The following is a 20317-nucleotide window of genomic DNA, read 5'->3' on the forward strand; positions in this document are numbered from 1 at the left end:
CCATCTTCGACGCCTCTCGACGATCCGTTGCTCCTGCTTTAAAGGGAGTCACTCAAGAAGGACCCTTTGACGCGTCTTCGAAGAACTCTACTCCACCAGGTACATTGGGGGGGTAAAACATTATAGGAGGAAATAAGGCTATTGAACAATATATGGACTGGGCTTGTGCTATATATCTTTATTTTACAGGTTGCCCAGGTGGGGGGATCTCCATACAGAACTGTGTCCATCGGTAGAGGCCAGCATTCTGCCTATTTGTTTCAACCATCTTACGTTCCTTCCTATCTCTATTGCTGGTTTCCTCGTTATTGATCTGTGTGACATTTTAACCGTACAGTTGATGCACTTTAATGAGATTTGATAACATTGGTGGTACCACGTTAGAATTGTATATATTTATCATTGTTGATTTCCGAGTACAAAGTGCGTTATTGTGATCGTGTACATACCTTTGAATATTAATTATTTAAAGACTGTGTTTTCAGTAATACAGTGTGTGGACATTTCTTTGTGGGGGTTCGGGGACTACACTGTACTTAAGAACCAGCCTGTATCACCTCCTGAGAAGCTACGCCTTGATTGCTCGTCCATTGCTACCGCTTGAGAATCTTGGCTGGGTTCCTCTGTGCCTCTCCTCTACCATATAGAGAGCGGAAGTACAGGCACCCCCCACCAGTATCTTCACAAATAGATTTAAATCAACTATTGCGTGCTTACAAGAAACCCATCTACCATTACAAGAGCCCATGAAATTGGAATGGTTTTGGGTAGGTGAGGTATTGGCTAGTCAAGCAGAAGGCAAACAATGGTGTGGCAATCTTGATTAAAAAGGGCACTATCTATCAGATCCTAGAGAAAGATACAGATACTAAAGGCAGATGGGTTTTAGCTAAATAATCAATTGACTCTCAAATGTTTTCGATTCTTAATAATTGTAATTGTAATGGGTTATTTATAACGTGCTTAATACCCAGACGATTCTAAGCGTGGACCCGTAGATTGAACCTGTGTTACTTAGCGTTGTCTTGCTTCCCAGATGAGCACGTTGCCCCCAAGCTATCCACCCAAGGTCCTCCCGAGTATCTATGGGCCCACTAATCCTGACCCTAGTTTCTGGCGTGATTTGAAACAAATGATCTCACAAGCTTATCTTCCTTATCTGGAACTGTGTGGGGACTTTAATAACATTATTGATCCTTTTCTAGCTACAAGATCCCCCTGACAATTTAAAGATACCAAATCACACATGGAATTTACAAGATGTTTAGCGGATATTGGTCTTGACTCGTGGAGGTTTTCACATCCTACAGATATGGTCTTTACCTTTCACTCCCTCGCACATAACTCACTCTCTCGTATTGATTACATTTGTGTTGCCAAATCCTTGGTACATGAAATAATTGACTCCACTATGGAATGTTCCGTTATATCAGATCATTCTCAGGTAATAACTAACATAGAATTGGGATGCAGTAGAAATGGCATAAGCGGGTGGGATTTAACAACTCATTACTTCAAAACATTAACTTTGAAAAATCGTTTCTTGACAATCAACAAAGATTATGAGGCCTCCCCTGCCAATAATTGGGATGCTTATAAGGCTGCCTTGTGGGGGCATATGATATCATATGTAGCCAAGAAGAAAAAAAGAGGCAAAAAAGAATGAAGATGCTCTTCATTGTCAACTGCGGGATTTGGGGAAGAAATGCAATACTTCAGCGAATACGTGAATTAATAGCCCTATCCATGTTAATGAAATCATCAGAACTATTAAAGACCTTAAGAAAGGCCCGGCTCCTGTGCAGACGGCTTTTGCATGGATGTTTTAGTACATTTTTCTCCTAGCGTCTCACCAAAACTAGAATCCTTATGCAAGTTCTTTTCCAAGATCAGTAAATCATCGGGTTCCTTTACTGAAGCTCTTTTGATCCTTTTTACCAAGCATAACCAAGAAAATTAATTACCCAAGAACTATATGCGAATCTCGTTAATCAACTCTGATTGTAAGATGTTTGCAAATGTTTTAGCCAATAGAATAGAATTCTTGATATATAAATTAATTGAACCCGATCAGGTAGGATTTGGTAAAGGAAGTATTATTTCTGCTATCACTAGAGTTTTTATGAATCTTCTTCACTTTATAAATAGAAAGAATCATCCAACAAACTCCTACATGGCAGCAGTACTTGGTGACAAAAAATAATTTGTTCGTGTCGAGTGGGATTTTTTGTTTCAAGGCTTAAAGGCTATATTGGTTACATTTCTATATTCTGATCCAAAAGCATTCATTTTTATAAATGGTCAATTTTGTCCCTGATTCTCGTTTCATAGAGGTACAAGACAAAGCTGACCCCTCTCCCCTATTTTCTTTGTCCTGGCCCTTGAACTGCTATAAGAATTAATACGAATGAACAAAGATATTGTAGCTACTAGTTGGGGAAGTTCTGAATTTAAACTTGCTGCGTATGCTGACCACCTACTAATCTTTCTTGAAAATCCGAGCACAACACTCCCTCATTTATTAGATATGATTGACTTATTCTCTCATTTCTCGGGGTATAAACTGACATGGTTCCGCTTAAGGTATATTATATAAAGGAAGATTGTACTCATTTTGGTCTTAGTTGGAATGCAATTTCTATTAAAGATCTGGGTATTTCAATTGCCTCTTCTCCAAGATCAGTAAATCATCGGGTTCCTTTACTGAAGCTCTTTTGATCCTTTTTACCAAGCATAACCAAGAAAATTAATTACCCAAGAACTATATGCAAATCTCGTGAATCAACTCTGATTGTAAGATGTTTGCAAATGTTTTAGCCAATAGAATAGAATTCTTGATATATAAATTAATTGAACCCGATCAGGTAGGATTTGGTAAAGGAAGAATTATTTCTGCTATCACTAGACTTTTTATGAATCTTCTTCACTTTATAAATAGAAAGAATCATCCAACAAACTCCTGATTAAGATAAATCTTCAAAATGTGCAATTAAGATGAAATGAATCAGTAACCGTATGATCCCCCTTATACTTATCGTGGTGAGGAAGATTAGAAGCCATCAAGAATGCTCTCACCCCTGTGATTCTATACTATTTATAAATGCTCCATATACCTCTACCATCCTCGTTTTTTAAAAATCTATTACCAAGATACTCTTCTATTTCCTTTGGGGTCCTTAGGAAAAGAAAATAATTGCCTGCAGTAAACTTGAAATGGCCTATTCTACTCGCACGTCTCAGGTCCACAGTAAAATTGATGGTGTCTGATAAGCATGCTCAATGCTCCAACCACAAGGATGGCCGACTATATCTCACCGATCTCTTATGAGGGTGAAAGGCAGATGTGGTTGTTTGCATCCTTGAGAGCGGCCAGTCTTGGCTTGATGAAGCTATATATAAAGGACTGGTGCTCTATAAGATAAAGAGCATTTTCTGGAGCAGAAACCTCCGAACATTGCCCTTTTAGTGTTGAGTCCGTCAGGGCTCAGCTCTTTCGACTCTAGTAATAAATCTATGGTTATCATACAGCATAACTTTCATGAGTTGGTTTTCGTTCTTATTCCTGTGCCGATGATGCCTAGATTCTAAATGAGATGCTGAGCTGGATGCTAACAAGATACAGTTTATACAATCTTCGGGCCATCGAGCAATGGATTGCCAGTAACTTCCTTAAACTAAACACCAGAAAAGCTAAAGAGCTACAGGTCCAGCAGATGGAACTCGTAATGTTGGCCCAATGACATGTCGCGTAGACCCATCTTGCTTTCTACTGTATGCAGCCTTGCTTTTACATTTGACCCCGATCTTTCCCTTACTGCCCAGATCAATGCCAGATCTCTTAAGAAAAGTCTTCCATTTACCCCCACCCAAGCTAGACTGTTGCAGATCTCGGCCCTTGGAAATGACCTTTGACTTGGCACCCCCCTTTTTCTTCGTAGCCGCTTTCAAGTCACTCAGAAATGTGATGCCCAACACTCATTAAATACTAATTGTCACACTATTATTAAATCTACGCTGGCTACCCTTTACTGGCTACCTATTGTCCAGCAAATCTCCGGCATTAGCCTTTTGCCCTTCCTTACTGCCTTCCCCATTAGTGCCAAGATGCCAAAGGTGAACACCCACAATGCAATGCATAGGACCTATTACTTCCTGTCTAGTTTACAACTCGTAATCCGGAAGACTGTAACAACTGGAGGTAATTCCAGAACCTCCAGTGTTTTACAGCTTCTCCAGCTGAGACCCTAAGGATCTTAAATCCTTTACCCAGAGAGCAAAGTGCACAGTCGTCGTCTGTAATTCATGCGCTACATTGAGGGATTGTCGGGGAGGATGGGAGCGTGGGGTGCCGCCAAAGAAAAGCGAAGAAGGAAAGAGGATGTGAAATTAAAAATAGAAAAGGAAGTGTGTTCATTGTGACTTTTCTATTTTTATTGTACAGATGATGAGAATATGAATTCCCATGGGTTATTCCAAATAACTGCAGAGGAAAACCAGCACCTGAAGAGCCCTCGGGAGCCCAAATCAGGGGGGAGATCTGATCGTCTTCACACAGGTGAGAAAAACAGGTTGGGACATCTGTTACTTTAAAAACGGGACTCTCTGCTGCCATTCCAAAATGCATGTCAACACAAAGTGCTTTCAAATTTGTAAAATATTTGTGTGAGAGGGGAGGAATCAAGTGTTACTTGAAATGTCAGACAGTGGCCCTCGTGCCGAGTGTGGCAGTAGCGGTGACGCGGGTGGCCGTAGCGGTGACGCTGGTGGTATTTGTGAATACTGCCTCATTTGCGGCTCTACGCTATTATGATTTTTTAAATCTATACCTAGAAAAACCATCTTCTTGGACATGGAAGTGTTTCTGCCACAAAACATTGGTGTAATAGTGTGTGCGAAATTCCTACATGTGATGAGTCTGCTAATCCCCAAAGCAGTCCAATGGTACACCCCCAGCGGGCCCCATGAAAGAGTGCCAACCCAACATTAAGTAAACACAAGAATCCCTGGGCAAAACCCAGAACAGAAAATATGAACAATTCCAACAGACTCAAGGTCTCCTGTCCCAGTACTCAAGGATTCAGCGTCTTTCCCTCGTTCTCATGGATCTTTCTCCCGACAATCAAGAGTCTTTTAGTAGATTGCGTAGATGTTGCTGTATTTCTGCGTGCAGTGCAGCAACAGCTGGAGCTCTGCTTGGACTAGTAGAAGGGGTTTGCTGTCGCCGGGTTCTGCCAGAGTCTGCAGTTGGGCTCACCTGTGTCCTCTTTTGTGGAGTCTTGCTTGTAGATGGAACTGGTATTGTGTAGATAAGGGCCAGTCTCTGGAGCACAACCCTGCCTGATTACCGAGGCCGGTTGGCCTCTGCAGTGGAAGGCCAAAACGCACAGGGAAACCCCTTTCTCCAAAGGAAAATGCAAAAACCTGTGCTTGCAGGGACGCTGAGCCAGGAGTGCAACACTGGAAGCGTCTATTATGCAGCAGGCTACAGGCGGAAGAAAAGATGAAAAAATGAAAGGCAATCAATTCAGATCTAAGGAAGGAATAAGCAGCAGCAAGTTTGGAGCCTGGACAAACAATGTAATCCAGCAAGTCCAGAACAAAACACAAAAGGAAAAGGGTTCCAAATAGAAAAATAAAACAACGGCAGGGTATTTTGGTAAGGAGGTAGAAAAAAGGAAACCATGAAGGTCCAGGGAGCACAGAAGGACACAAACAAGGTAGAGCAAGACTCCAAGCGGGAAACTAGTAAGTAGCGCTGAGCGAGACAGACCTAATTACGCCAGAAGCTGCAGTCTACAGAGACGCTTTAGCCTGTGAATGCCAGAAGCTGCAGTCTACGGAGACGCTTTAGCTTTGAATACCGGAAGCTGCAGTCTACGGAGACTGTTTCACCTGTGAATGCTGGAAGCTGCAGTCTACAGAGACTCTTTAGCCTGTGAATGCTGGAAGCTGCACTCTACAGAGACTCTAGCCTGTGAATGCCGGAAGCCGCAGTCTACGGAGACTCTTTAGCCTGTGAATACCAGAAGCTGCAGTCTACAGAGACAATTTAGCTTTGAATGCCAGAAGCTGCAGTCTACTGAGATGATTTAGCTTTGAATGCCGGAAGCTGCAGTCTATGGAGACGCTTTAGCCTGTGAATGCCAGAAGCTGCAGTCTACGAAGACGCTTTCACCTGTGAATGCCAGAAGCTGCAGTCTACAGAGACGATTTAGCTTTGAATGCCGGAAGCTGCAGTCTACGGAGACGATTTAGCTTTGAATGCCGGAAGCTGCAGTCTATGGAGACGCTTTCACCTGTGAATGCCAGAAGCTGCAGTCTACGAAGACGCTTTATCTTTGATTGCCAGAAGCTGCAGCCTATGGAGACGCTTTCACCTGTGAATGCCGGAAGCTGCAGTCTACAGAGACTCTTTAGCCTGTGAATGCCGGAAGTCGCAGTCTACGGAGACGCTTTCACCTGTGAATGCCAGAAGCTGCAGTCTACAGAGACTCTTTAGCCTGTGAATGCTGGAAGCTGCACTCTACAGAGACTCTAGCCTGTGAATGCCGGAAGCCGCAGTCTACGGAGACGCTTTCACCTGTGAATGCCGGAACCTGCAGTCTATGGAGACTCTTTAGCCTGTGAATGCCAGAAGCTGCAGTCTACGGAGACGCTTTAGCCTGTGAATGCCAGAAGCTGCAGTCTACGGAGACTCTAGCCTGTGAATGCTGGAAGCTGCAGTCTACAGAGACTCTTTAGCCTGTGAATGCTGGAAGCTGCACTCTACAGAGACTCTAGCCTGTGAATGCCGGAAGCCGCAGTCTACGGAGACGCTTTCACCTGTGAATGCCGGAACCTGCAGTCTATGGAGATTCTTTAGCCTGTGAATGCCAGAAGCTGCAGTCTACGGAGACGCATTAGCCTGTGAATGCCAGAAGCTGCAGTCTACGGAGACGCTTTCACCTGTGAATGCTTGAAGCTGCAGACTACAGAGACTCTTTAGCCTGTGAATGCCAGAAGCTGCAGTCTATGGAGACTCTTTAGCCTGTGAATGCCAGAAGCTGCAGTCTATGGAGACTCTTTAGCCTGTGAATGCCGGAAGCTGCAGTCTATGGAGACTCTTTAGCCTGTGAATGCCGGAAGCTGCAGTCTGCGGAGACGCTTTCACCTGTGAATGCCGAAAGCTGCAGTCTACGGAGACGCTTTCACCTGTGAATGCCGGAAGCTGCATACTACGGAGACGTTTTCAACTGTGAATGCCGGAAGCTGCAGTCTATGGAGACGCTTTAGCCTGTGAATGCCAGAAGTGGCAGTCTGCGGGGACGCTTTAGCTTTGAATGCCGGAAGCTGCAGTTTACGGAGACGCTTTCACTTGTGAATGCCAGAAGCTGCAGTCTACGGAGACGCTTTCATCCATGAATGCCCGAAGCTGCAGTCTACGGAGACAGTTTAGCTTTGAATGCCGGAAGCTGTAGTCTACGGAGACGCTTTCACCTGTGAATGCCGGAAGCTGCAGTCTACGGAGACGCTTTCACCTGTGAATGCTGGAAACTGCAGTCTATGGAGACGCTTTAGCTTTGAATGCCGGAAGCTGCAGTCTACGGAGACGCTTTCACCTGTGAATGCCGGAAGCTGCAGTCTACGGAGACGCTTTAGCTCTGAATGCCAGAAGCTGCCGTCTACGGAGACGCTTTCACCTGTGAATGCCGGAAGCTGCAGTCTACGGAGATGCTTTCACCTGTGAATGCCGAAAGCTGCAGTCTACAAAGACGCTTTAGCTTTGAATGCCGGAAGCTGCAGTCTACGGAGACGATTTCACCTGTGAATGCCAGAAGCTGCAGTCTACGGAGACGCTTTAGCTTTGAATGCCGGAAGCTGCAGTCTACGGAGACGCTTTAGCTTTCAATGCCGGAAGCTGCAGTCTACGGAGACGCTTTAGCTTTGCTAGGAAACCTACACCTAACCAACCCTGCCCCCTTTCTCTTAGAAATAAGAGACTAGGCACCAGATTCCGCCTACGCCTACGCCACACCCGCCACACCACCAGGAAACAAACCCCCCTCTCTCCTGGATCTCTGTCAATTGCCACCACATGCAAACCCACCACCACCGAGGTTAAACTGCCCATGTTCAAAGGTGCCCTCATTAATGCCAGATCCCTCACAGCACACGCACTTGACATAGCTGACCTCATCACCACGTCCGACCTTGACTTCTTAGCTATCTCCGAAACATGGCTTCATGCCGCATCTGGCCCCTTACTAGCGTTAGCCCTACCGCCAAACTACGGCATCACACGATGTGACCGCTCCACCGCCTCTTCCAAAGGCGGCGGTGTGGCCTTCATCCATAAAAATTCTCTTGACCTAAGAGTGTTACCTGATTCCAAACTCACATCAGCCGAATTGCTGTCTGTTAAACTAGCACTCACACCTAACCAAACAGCCACCATGCACCTAATCTATAGACCCCCAGGACCCGCACCAACCTTTGTCAGTGAAATCTCCACTCTCCTCCTCAACAATACAAAGATCAATTCGCAAACAATCATCCTAGGCGACCTTAACTTAGGTCTTGGTGACTCAAAAGATCCTGTGGCCTCTGACCTGGAGATCGCACTATCTGACCTCGGCCTTACCTTATACATCCAAGAGCCTACCCATATTAAAGGTAGAACACTTGACTGGGTAGCTGGCTCCAATTGCAATATCAAGGTCCTTAACAATACCCCCTGTCTATGGTCTGACCATCACATTATAACTTTCAACATTGAAGCCACACCACGAATCCCCTCACCATTAGCCCCAGCTCTCCCAACTCGAAGCAAAAAAGATATAACCAAGGAGAAACTCCTCCCATTGTTACTCCCGTCCCTTAACACAGCCACCAACTCTTACTCTGATCCAACCTCACTACCACACACCTACAACCAAACAATGCGAACTGCCATTGACTGTATAGCACCTCTCAAACTTAGAAAGGCTAAACCTCAAGCTTATCTTAACTCATGGTTCACACCACAGTTAAGATTGCTCCGCAAAGCCAAACGCTGTGCCGAAAATCGATGGAAAAGCCACCCCTCAGACGAGCATAAAGACAGTTTCCTTCTAGCCTCACTCTCCTACAAAGATGCCATCATCACGGCTAAAAAGGAATCTTTCAACAACCGCATTATTCAAGCCGACTCGAACACCAAAGAACTCTTTAAAATCCTAAGAGAGCTTGAAACTCCAGTCGCCCCCCCGTCACATGCGTGAAAGATAGTAAATGGTGTGCCAACATCCAAGCAGCCTTACTAAATAAAATCTCCACACTACAAGACAAAATCAAAGATAAACAGGACAGCCTGAAGCGCGACAACCACGTTCATTCCCTCACTAAGGCCCCCTTGCCAGACTCTACCAATATCACACCATTCGCATTCTCTCCACTTACCGTGGCAGAGGTAGAAAATATAATTCTTAGAATTAAGCCAACTAACTGCCAAGGTGACCCGTGCCCAGCCCCTACTATCAAGGACTCAGCGCATGAGTTGGCCCCATTCATCACGGCCTTCATCAACTCCTCCTTTCAAACAGGTATTGTCCCAGACAATCTGAAGGACGCTTGGGTTATCCCACTGCTTAAAAAACCTTCCCTAGACCCTAACATTCCCACTAACTTCCGACCTATCACCACTGTACCATTTCTGCTCAAGATCCTAGACCGTGCCGCATACTTTCAGATCCAAAATTACTTGGAAACTAATAACTTGCTAGGTCTACGACAATCTGGTTTCCGCCCCAGACACGGGACAGAGACCGCATTATTAGACCTTAAAACTCAAATCGAGGTTCTAAAGGATCAAGGCAAACTAGGATTGCTACTACTTCTCGACCTTTCAGCCGCATTCGATCTGGTCAACCATCAGATCCTGTGCGAGCACCTCCATTCAGCTGCCAACTTCTCTTCCTCAGCTGCGGCTTGGATCAAATCTTTCCTGAGCAACAGATCCATGAGAGTCTTTGCCCCATCCGCAGCCGCGGACCCTTCCCCGATTCACTGCGGCGTTCCTCAGGGATCTTGTGTGTCACCTACACTTTACAACATTTTCACGAAACCACTCTTTGATGTGCTTGACTATCTGGGTGTCTCCTATACCAACTATGCGGACGACACCCAGATACTCATCCCCATCACTGGTGATTATCTAGGTGACACCAAGGCCCTTAACGACGTCTACTTGGTCATCCAAGCCTGGATGGCCCAACATCAGTTGTGCTTGAATGATGACAAGACGGAGCTCCTGATCTTGGGCACTGCACAACGCCTGAGCAGACTAGAGCCGTCCTATCAGTCATTCAACATAGATGGTAATATCATTCGTGTCTCAAAAGATACCAAAACGCTAGGTTTCTACCTTGATGCCACACTCTCATTAACCCGTCAAACTAATGCTGTCAGATCTGCGTCTGCATACACATGCAAACTTATCGCAGCTTGCAGACCATTCCTCACTACGTCTAACAGCGTTACGCTAGCGAGAACCCTCATTATGGCTAAAATTGATTATTGCAGTGCTCTTTATCTTGGCACCAGCCAAGAGAACCTGAACAGACTTCAAACGACACAAAACAACGCCATTCGTGCTGCTTTAAACATTCCCCGACACCACCACATCACAGAAACCAGAAGTAAGTTAAATTGGCTACCTGTCAAACAGAGAATCTCACTCAAAACACTCGCCCTTACGCACAAATGCCTAGCCAACAAAGCCCCGATCTACCTTGGTAGTCGACTATCGCGCCACTCTACCTCACGACCTCTAAGAACAGCCCAATCCCACTGTCTAGCGATCCCCAGATTTAAATTGCAAAAAGCAGGGGGCTCAAGTTTCCCCGTCTTAGCTTCCAAGTTATGGAACTCCCTCCCTGTTTCAATTAGAGCGGAAGACTCTTTCAATACCTTCAAAGCCAATACTAGATCTTGGCTTTTCAACCAGCTTTAAGGCCGGCTTCGCGCCTCTTCCCGACCTACCCTGACTTGCCGACCGCTACTATCACCTATCGGCACTGAAACTACTGTACATATGTATATAATATCCTCTTGCAAATGTATATAATGATTCTTTGTTAGACTTGCATATCGGAACCCATGTGTAATGATTCTCTGTTATACCTGCATATCTGTAACCTTGTACAAATTGCGCCCTGATGCCTCCGGGCCTGTTGGTTCGCGCGTTATAAATAAATAAAATACAAAATGCCGGAAGCTGCAGTCTACAGAGACGCTTTCTCCTGTGAATGCCGGAAGCTGCAGTCTATGGAGATGCTTTAGCTTTGAATGCCGGAAGCTGAGGTCTACTGCCTTCCCTTAGGGTGCTCATTTCTAACCTCAAAGCCTCCTCGACACCATGCTGTGTGCTCAGCTCTTCTTCCACCTTCAGTTCAACCCCTTTTGAACAAGGCCTCCCCCCTACTGCCTTTCTTGTCAAATACTTCTTATTCATTGCTGTTCCTTCTGTCTGAGAGCTTGCTGGCTTTTTTTTTTAACCCCTTTCTGATTTATTCTTCCTATTTCATCCTGAGGTTCACCTCCTAGTGCCTCCTGCCACTCTCCTGCTAGCTCGTGATACTCTCCTCCTCACCTCCTGACACTCTCCTGCCATTCTCGTGATACTCTCCTCTTGCCACTCTCCTGATACTCTCCTCCTGCCACTCTCCTGCCATTCTCGTGATATTCTCCTCCTGACACCTCGTGATACTCTCTTCCTGCCACTCTCCTGCCATTCTCATGATACTTTCCTCCTGACACCTCATGATACTCTCCTCCTGCCATTCTCGTGATACTCTCCTCCTGCCACTCCTGCCATTCTCTTGATACTCTCCTCCTGCCACTCCTGCCATCTCGGGACACTCTCCTGCCATTCTTGTGATACTCTCCTCCTGCCACTCTCCTGCCATCTCGGGACACTCCTCCTGCCATTCTCGTGATACTCTCCGCCTGCCACTCTCCTGCCATCTTGTGATACTCTCCTCCTGCCACTCTCCTGCCATTCTTTTGATACTCTCCTCCTGCCACTCTCCTGCCATTCTCGTGATACTCTCCACCTGCTGCTCTCCTGCCATCACGTGATCCTCTCTTCCTGCCGCTCTCCTGCCATCTCGTGATAATCTCCTCCTGCCGCTCTCTTGCCATCATGTGATCCTCTCTTCCTGCCGCTCTCCTGCCATTCTCGTGATACTCTCCTCCTGCCGCTGTCCTGCCATTCTCGTGGTACCTCCTCCTTCCACCTCCTGACACTCTTACCATCTCGTGACACTCTCCTCCTACCACCTCCTGACACTCTTGCCATCTCGGGACACTCTCCTCCTACCACCTCCTGACACTCTTGCCATCTCTGGACACTCTCCTCCTTCCACCTCCTGACACTCTCCTCCTTCCACCTCCTGACACTCTCGCCATCTCAGGACACTCCCCCTTCCACATCCTGACACTCTCCTGCCATCTCGTGACACTCTCCTCCTACCACCTCCTGACACTCCCTTGCCATCTCAGTACACTCTCCTCCTTCCACCTCCTGACACTCTCGCCATCTCAGGACACTCCTCCTTCCATCTCCTGACACTCTTGCCATCTTGGGACACTCTCCTCCTTCCACCTCCTGACGCTCTCGCCATCTCGGGACACTCTCCTCCTACCCCCTCCTGACACACTCTTGCCATTCCCGTGATACTCTCCTCCTGCCACTATCCTGCCATTTTTGTGATACTCTCCTCCTGCCACTCTCCTGCCATCTTGGGACACTCTCCTCCTGCCGCTCTCCTGCCATCTTGGGATACTCTCCTCTGCCGCTCTCCTGCCATCACGTGATATCTCCTTCTTCCACCTCCTGCCATCTCATGATACGCTTCCCCCTTCCACCTCCTGAAACTCTCTTGCCATCTCGGAACACTCTCCTCCTACCACCTCCTGCCGCTCTCCTGCCATTCTCGTGATACTCTCCTCCTGCCGCTCTCCTGACATTCTCATGATACTCTCCTCCTGCCACTCTCCTGCCATCTTGACATACTCTCCTCCTGCCACTCTCCTGCCATTCTCGTGAAACTCTCCTCCTACCACTCTCCTGCCATCTCGTGACACTCCCCTCCTTCCACCTCCTGAAACTCTCCTGCCATCTCGGGACACTCCCCTCCTACGACCTCCTGACACTCTCTTGCCATCTCCGCACACTCTCCCCCTACCTCCTCCTGACACTCTCCTGCCATTCTCGTGATACTCTCCTCCTGCCACTCTCCTGCTATCTCATGATACTCTCCTCCTTCCACCTCCTGAAACTCTCTTGCCATCTCAGGACACTCTCCTCCTACCACCTCCTGCCACTCTTCTGCCATTCTCGTGATACTCTCCTCCTGCCACTCTCCTGCTATCACATGATACTCTCCTCCTTCCACCTCCTGAAAGTCTCTTGCCATCTCCGCACACTCTCCTCCTACCACCTCCTGACACTCTCCTGCCATTCTTGTGATACTCTCCTCCTGCCGCTCTCCTGCCATCTCGTGATATCTCCTCCTGCCACTTCCTGAAACTCTTGCAGGTGTCTCCCTGGCACTTCACCCCTCTGTGGACCCGCTAGCACTTACCCCCTTCCCCTGTCCTTTCTTCTCTCTGCACTTGCCCAAGCCACATGTTCACATGGCCCAGTAGGGCCACTGTTTTTTGTATTTTATTTATTCCATGTCTTCTGTTTCCCTCGCTCCTTCCCTTTGCACTGTGGGGGCTTTGAATCCCAATATCCTGATGTATAAGCGCCTTACAAATGCCCAATTAAATAAATAATACTTTTCTTTCTTTTTCGTTTTAAATTCTCTATGTATCATATTTTTAACCTTTGTTTTCCACGAGGACATGTGAGCCAAGATGTGCTTTTTTATTGTGTGTTTGTCTCAAAATAAACTTGCACAATGAAAATAACAAATACACACCAGATCACATAATAATTCATCACATTTAAAGAAAATTATCGTCTCAAACTAAAAATCCTATCCCTATCTTTCATGTATACCAATTGTAAGGAACTCATGGTGGCAACAGTAAAGACAAGTGATCACAGTTAAGGGTGTTTATTGAACTGTACAAAAGGGTGAGACAAAAGCGTAATCTAATCCTTAATCTAAGATGGGAGCAAGCTACGACCATCAAATAATCAGAATAGCGTCCAAGTGGAGTCTAGTCAAATAAAAAGGGCCTATACTAAGAAAACCTATTGCCAATCGTTATTCCTATGCTACAAAATAGTGTGGGATAATGTTCCCAGGAAAAGAAAGAAGTGTTCATAAAATGACAAGTCAGGATGGTATGGCTGGGGTCTCCCTTCCCCATGTTTTTAGCATAGGGCAAGGCAGGACCTTTGAGCACAGCACACTCCTGGGCCTCGCCAGCACAAGGTTACAGTTCCTTTCAACAATGCCAGGACCTTCTGGGGCCAAGTCTCTTTTCTGCAAAACCTCTTGCCTTAGAAGACCTGCTGGACCTTAAGAAACCCTCTGCCGACCAATCCTGCCCGGCTAAATATCGCCCAATATCCATCACTCCCTTCATGGGCAAACTCTTGGAAAAGCTGGCCATCTTCCAGCTCAATCTTCACACTGAATCTGTTGGTTGTCTCCATGATCATAAGTCTGGCTTCAGAGCTGCCAGAAGCACGGAAGCTGCTCTCCTGAATGCCTGTGAAGACCTGCTCTCCAACCTTGACTCCAACACCCCCTGTGTCCTCATCTTACTCGATCTCTCTTCCGCCTTCGATACGGTCTACCATGCCATCCTGCTCAACCGTCTCTGTGATAACCTGGGGATCACCGGTCAGGCCCTGGCGTGGCTGACTTCTTTCCTTTCTGATCGACCCTCCCAGGTCCAATTTGCGTCCTTCCTCTCCTCTATCTTTATCTCTACCTGTGGTGTTCCACAGGGCTCTAACCTCTCTCCCAGGCTTTTCAACCAATACCTGGCTCTTGCCCACCGCATTGCCGCACTCTGCCCCAACTTCCAGTGCTATGCGGATGACACTCTGCTCATATTCAGGCTACCCTCAGCCAACTCTTCTCCCTCTCTCATCTCTGACTGTCTGTCCGCCATCCAGGAGTGGTATGCCGCCAATGATCTCTGCCTTAATGCCAGTAAGATCGTGATTCTCCTTATCGGCACCCCACACACATGAGATGTCATAGCGAATATTCGGGGAAGCCAAGACTGGGCATGAGATGACATTGCAGACACTCGGGGAAGCCAAGACTGGGCATGAGATGACATTGCAGACATTCACAAAAGCAAGGTTTGCATAAATCTAAACCATCAGCAAACTTTAAGACGAAACTTAAGGCTGCCAGCAGGCGATAGACCAGTGCTATTATCCTGAATGTATGACATGGGGGAAGAGAGCGCTACCGAGATACTGATTTCCTGATTTATAGACATGGAACCCTTGGGAACTCTCCTGAATGAATCCAACCTAAGCATCCACCCATACACTGATGACACTCAGCTATACCTTAAGGTCTCAAGGACATTGCTCGCCTCTGCGAATGCCTGCCTGCTATCCAAACATGGATGCCAATTGCTTACCTTTAACTGAACCCGACCAAGACCGGACTTATCCTCATCGGTCCCCCACCAAAGAACAACCTGTGCAACAATGGCACCTCACGTAGCAAAACGATGAAAAGGTTGCAGTCAAAACTAGCCCGCAAAGAGAAGACTCACAGGCACTTTCTCCTGCAACACCACGACCATCTGGAACTCAGGTATTCAGGGAAGCCAAGACTGGGCATGAGATGGCATTGCAAGCACTTTCTCCTGCCACGCCACAACCATCTGGAACTCAGGTATTCAGGGAAGCCAAGACTGGGCATGAGATGGCATTGCAGACATTAAGGGAAGTCGAGACTGGGCATGAGATGGCATTGCAAGCACTTTCTCCTGCCATGCCACTGTAACGCTCACCTGATTCTCGCAGAGGCGCCGGTCTTGACTGGGCGACTACCGTATCTTCAAAGGTGATGTGTAGCACCCGGTTGGCTCTTTGGGCTGGACCTCTGTGCACTGTATGCCTGACGTGTAGAGTAAGATGTCTGCAGATAAAAAATATGGGGTTAATGAACTGGGGTTATTGGGGTGTCCCTATCCCTTTCCTCTTCTCCTCTCCTGTAGACCCCCAAAGGTTAACGCTCTCACCTTAGGTAAGTGAATGCCGAGCTCTCCATCTGCCTCGGGGCAGGGTGCTGTAGCCAGTTTCTTCACTGGATAGGTAGCGCAGGCCTCTTGACTTCAGAGGACTGCTGTCCGTCGTATACTGCACGAATGGTAAGTTTCAAGTCATTCAAATGTCTTTTTAAAGTCTTTAGTAATGATGTCTCTTGTTTTGCAGGGTTCCGGCGATGGCGGATGACGGGCTGAAGTGAGTTGAAGATGGAGCCCGTGTGATGAATAGAAGCGCCTGGAAGCACGTGAGTAAGCGCTTGTTGCCTGCTTCACGATGCGCTCTAACTGTCTTTTTATTTTGCAGGTACGAGTTCGGAGCGGCTGCAGGGTGCCGGAATACCCACTGGATTAGATGTGGAAAGGAGTAATGGCACGTGAGTATTAAAGTTCCCCAATGTCTTTAAACGCACCTTGTTTTGTCTTTCAGATGCGGATGCAGCGCCGAAGGCCTCCGGAGCGTGCGAAGAGTTGGTAAGCCTTTGCCTTTCAGATGCCGGAATGCAGTGTGAAGACCTCCGGAGCGCACGAAGAGTAGGTAAGCCTTTGCCTTTCAGATGCCGGAATGCTAACCTGTTCTTTCTTGTCTTTATAGGTGTTGCTGAAGACTGGATTCAGGATGGTAAGCCTTTTTCCTTAGGCCCAGGACTGGATGCAGAAGACACGATGAGCGTCCTGCTGCAGAGGGTGCAGAATAACGCAAAGCAAGATTCATCCACCGGGTGTGGTTTAAATAGCCTCCTGTAGTGCTTAGGTGTCTCCTTCCACAGCCAAGCCTAAGTAAGAAAAGAGTTCCTGGTAAGAAAAGAGTTCCTGCCTTCCAGAAGAGTTCCAGTGTTCTAAATCTAGGGAGTGGCTCCAGCCCCACCCAACAGGAAAAGTAGTTCCAAACAGAAGAGGATCAGAGGCTCAACTGGCAGGCAAGTAAGCAGCATGGTCTGCTGCAGGTAAGTCCACCCAAGCATTATGAGCCCGGCGCTTCCAGCGCTGGGACTGGGCATATTTATGAGCCTGGTGCCACTGGCGCCAGGACTGGGTCCAAAAGGTCCCAATTGGGACTGGTTGGCACTCGGAACCTGGGTTATGGATCTGCTTCCAAGGGAGTTGGGAAAACCCTGACCTTTTGGAAGCAGAGATCATGACAGTACCCCCCCTCAAGGCCCCTCCCAAACCGGGCTTCTCCGGGGGTTTTGGCTTGTCAGGAAATGTTCGGTGAAATCTTTTGATTAGGCGAGGAGCGTGGACATATTCAGCAGGTTCCCAGGATCTCTCTTGGGGGCCGTAGCCTTTCCAGTCAATTAGGTAGAATAGTTTAGATTTGGAGATCTTGGAGTCCAGAATGCTTTTGACTTCAAACTCGAGTTCTCCATCCACTAGGAAAGGTTTTGGAGATTTGGTTAGTCGGGTTTGAGGTTGCACGGGTTTTAATAGAAAGACGTGGAAGACCGGATGTATCTTCATGTGCGGGGGCAAGTCCAACTTGACCGCTACTGGGTTTACTATGGTAGTGATGGAATAGGGACCAAGGTATCTTGGATTAAATGTGCGTGGCCCTTTTAGAGATAGATATTTGGTGGATAACCAGACTTGATCCCCCTACTTGATAGTGAGGGGCTTCCTTCCGATGTTGATCTGCTCCTTTCCTGTATTGTTCTTTAGCCCTTTGAAGGTGAGAAACAGCTTCCTTAAAGGCTTGGGTGATTGTAGAATGCAGGTAGTCTACTGCTGGTGTTTCAAGATCTTGGAGGGGATCCAACTCCGAGGTTCGAGGGTGACTGCCATACAAAAGAAAAAACGGGGTTTTCCCCGTTCCCGAATGGACAGAGTTATTGTAGGCATACTCGGCTATCCAAAGGATATCTTTCCAAGTTTTTTCAGTTTGTTGCAGCATGCAGCGTAAATACTGTTCCAGAGTTTGATTGGTCCTCTCGGTTTGTCCGTCGGTCTGAGGGTGGTGACTGGTCGATAGTCTCACATCAATTTGAGCCGACCGACAGCAACTTCGCCAAAAATGAGAAATAAATTGACTACCTCGATCCGAAATTAGAACCGAAGGAAAACCGTGCAGTCGGACGATGTTTTCGAGAAATTCTCGGGCCAGAGTTGCTGCTGTTGGCAAGCCTTTGAGCGGAATGAAATGCGCCATCTTGGAGAATAAGTCCACGATTACTAGAATCGTATTGTATCCGGAGCATGGAGGTAGATCGTGATGAAGTCCATAGAAAGCGTATGCCAAGGGCGAGGTGGGATGTCAATAGGGCGTAAGAGGCCTGCTGGTCTTTCCTTTTGACTCTTGTTTTGGGCGCATACTCCACAGGACATTATAAAGTCTCTGATATCTTTTTTCCAAGACGGCCACCAGAAGTAGCGCTTGATCTTTTCTGAGGTCTTGGCTATACCGGAATGACCTTCCATTAACGAGTCGTGATAACAAGAGATTACTTTTTTCTGTAAATCTGTGCTGGGTAGGTATAATCGTTCTTGGAAATACAATAAGTTGTCCTTTACTGCAAAGTCCTTTCCCTGCAGATGCCAATTCTGTATATCTGCTGGAGTTACAAGTTGCCTGGCTTTATCCTTAACTTCCTCTATGGATTCTGTGGCGATTACACCCAGAATTCTTTGTTCGGGAATGATTGGTACAGGTTTAGGGTTGATCAAGTGTTCTTCCACTCCCATCCGAGAAAGGGCATCGGCTTTACCGTTCTTTGTACCAGGTCGATAGGTAATTATGAAGTCAAACTCGGCAAAGAATAATGCCCAACGGAGTTGTCTAGAGGATTGGGCTTTTGCGGTTTTCAAATATTGCAGGTTTCGGTGATCCGTAATCACAGTAACGGTGTGTCGGGCCCCCAGCAGATAATGCCGCCAAGCCTTAAAGGCAGACTTGATAGCCAGAAGTTCCTTGTCAGTAATCGTGTAATTGACTTCAGGAGGCGAGAATTTGCGGGACCAAAATGCCACGGGATGCAACTGATTGGTTACCGGGTCCTTTTGTGATAGAACTGCCCCCATGGCAAGGCTTGAAGCATCAGTTTCCACGATGTAGGGGAGTTCGGGGCGAGGGTGTTTTAAGATTGGTGCAGAGATAAATTTAGTCTTCAAATCCTGGAAAGCTTGTTCCGCCTCGGTAGACCATTCAAAACATTTGTTCTTCTTTAACAAGGCAGTGATGGGCTGGACTATTCGAGAGAACTCGGGGATAAACCTGCGGTAAAAGTTAGCGAAGCCTAACATGCTTTGCACACCTTTTACGGAGGATGGTGATGGCCATTTGAGAACTGCATCGACCTTCTTTGAATCCATACGCACTCCGCCAGGTGATAATATGAATCCCAAAAATTCAACTTCAGTCACGTTGAAAACACATTTTTCCAACTTAGCGAAAAGTTTGTGTTGACGCAATCTTTCGTGGACCATTTTCACGTGTTTCCGATGTTCAGATTCCGATGAAGAATAAACGAGGATGTCGTCAATGTAAACAACAACACATACATCTATGAGCTCTCTGAGGACATCGTTCATAAAATATTAAAAGGCGGCCGGGGCATTGCAAAGTCCGAAGGGCATGACCTGATATTCAAATAGCCCATACTTGGTGCGGAAGGCCGTCTTCCATTCATCGCCCTCTTTTACTCGTACCAAGTGGTAAGCTCCTCTAAGATCCAGCTTTGTATATATGCATGCTTTTCTGACTTGGTCCAGGAGTTCAGGGATCAAAGGTAACGGATATCTATTCTTAACGGTGATCTGGTTCAGGGAGCGATAATCGATACAAGTTCTAAGGTCTCCTTCCTTTTTTGGAACGAAGAACAAAGCTGAAGAAGCAGGGGACTTGGAAGGACGAATAAACCCATTTGCCAGGTATTGATCCAGGTATTGTCGAAGGTGAAGGTTCTCAGGCTCGGTGAGGGCATAAATTCTACTACAAGGAGGAGTAGATCCAGGTATCGGGTCTATCTGGCAGTCATAAGACCTATGAGGAGGTAGAGAGTTAGCCTGATCCTTCCGGAAAACATCTTGGTATTCTAGGTATTCGGGAGGTAACTGGGGAGTCTCTGAAGAAATTGCGGCCATTGCAACACCAGGTGGAAGGTGACAA

General features: G+C 46.9%; 1 protein-coding gene across 2 annotated transcripts in view; it reads left to right on the forward strand.

Moving 5' to 3' along the window:
• Nucleotides 1-20317, forward strand: part of LOC138489518 (zinc finger protein 135-like) — a 227787-nt gene that overhangs the window by 98670 nt on the left and 108800 nt on the right. For both annotated transcript variants that reach the window (XM_069617259.1, XM_069617260.1), the window contains exon 4: nucleotides 4442-4555. In XM_069617259.1, coding sequence (XP_069473360.1) covers nucleotides 4442-4555 — 114 coding nt within the window. The remainder of the gene's footprint in view (nucleotides 1-4441; nucleotides 4556-20317) is intronic.

The sequence above is a fragment of the Ambystoma mexicanum genome, chromosome 9 (assembly GCF_040938575.1).
Source record: "Ambystoma mexicanum isolate Mex_15411 chromosome 9, UKY_AmexF1_1, whole genome shotgun sequence".
NCBI classification, from domain to species: Eukaryota; Metazoa; Chordata; class Amphibia; order Caudata; family Ambystomatidae; genus Ambystoma; species Ambystoma mexicanum.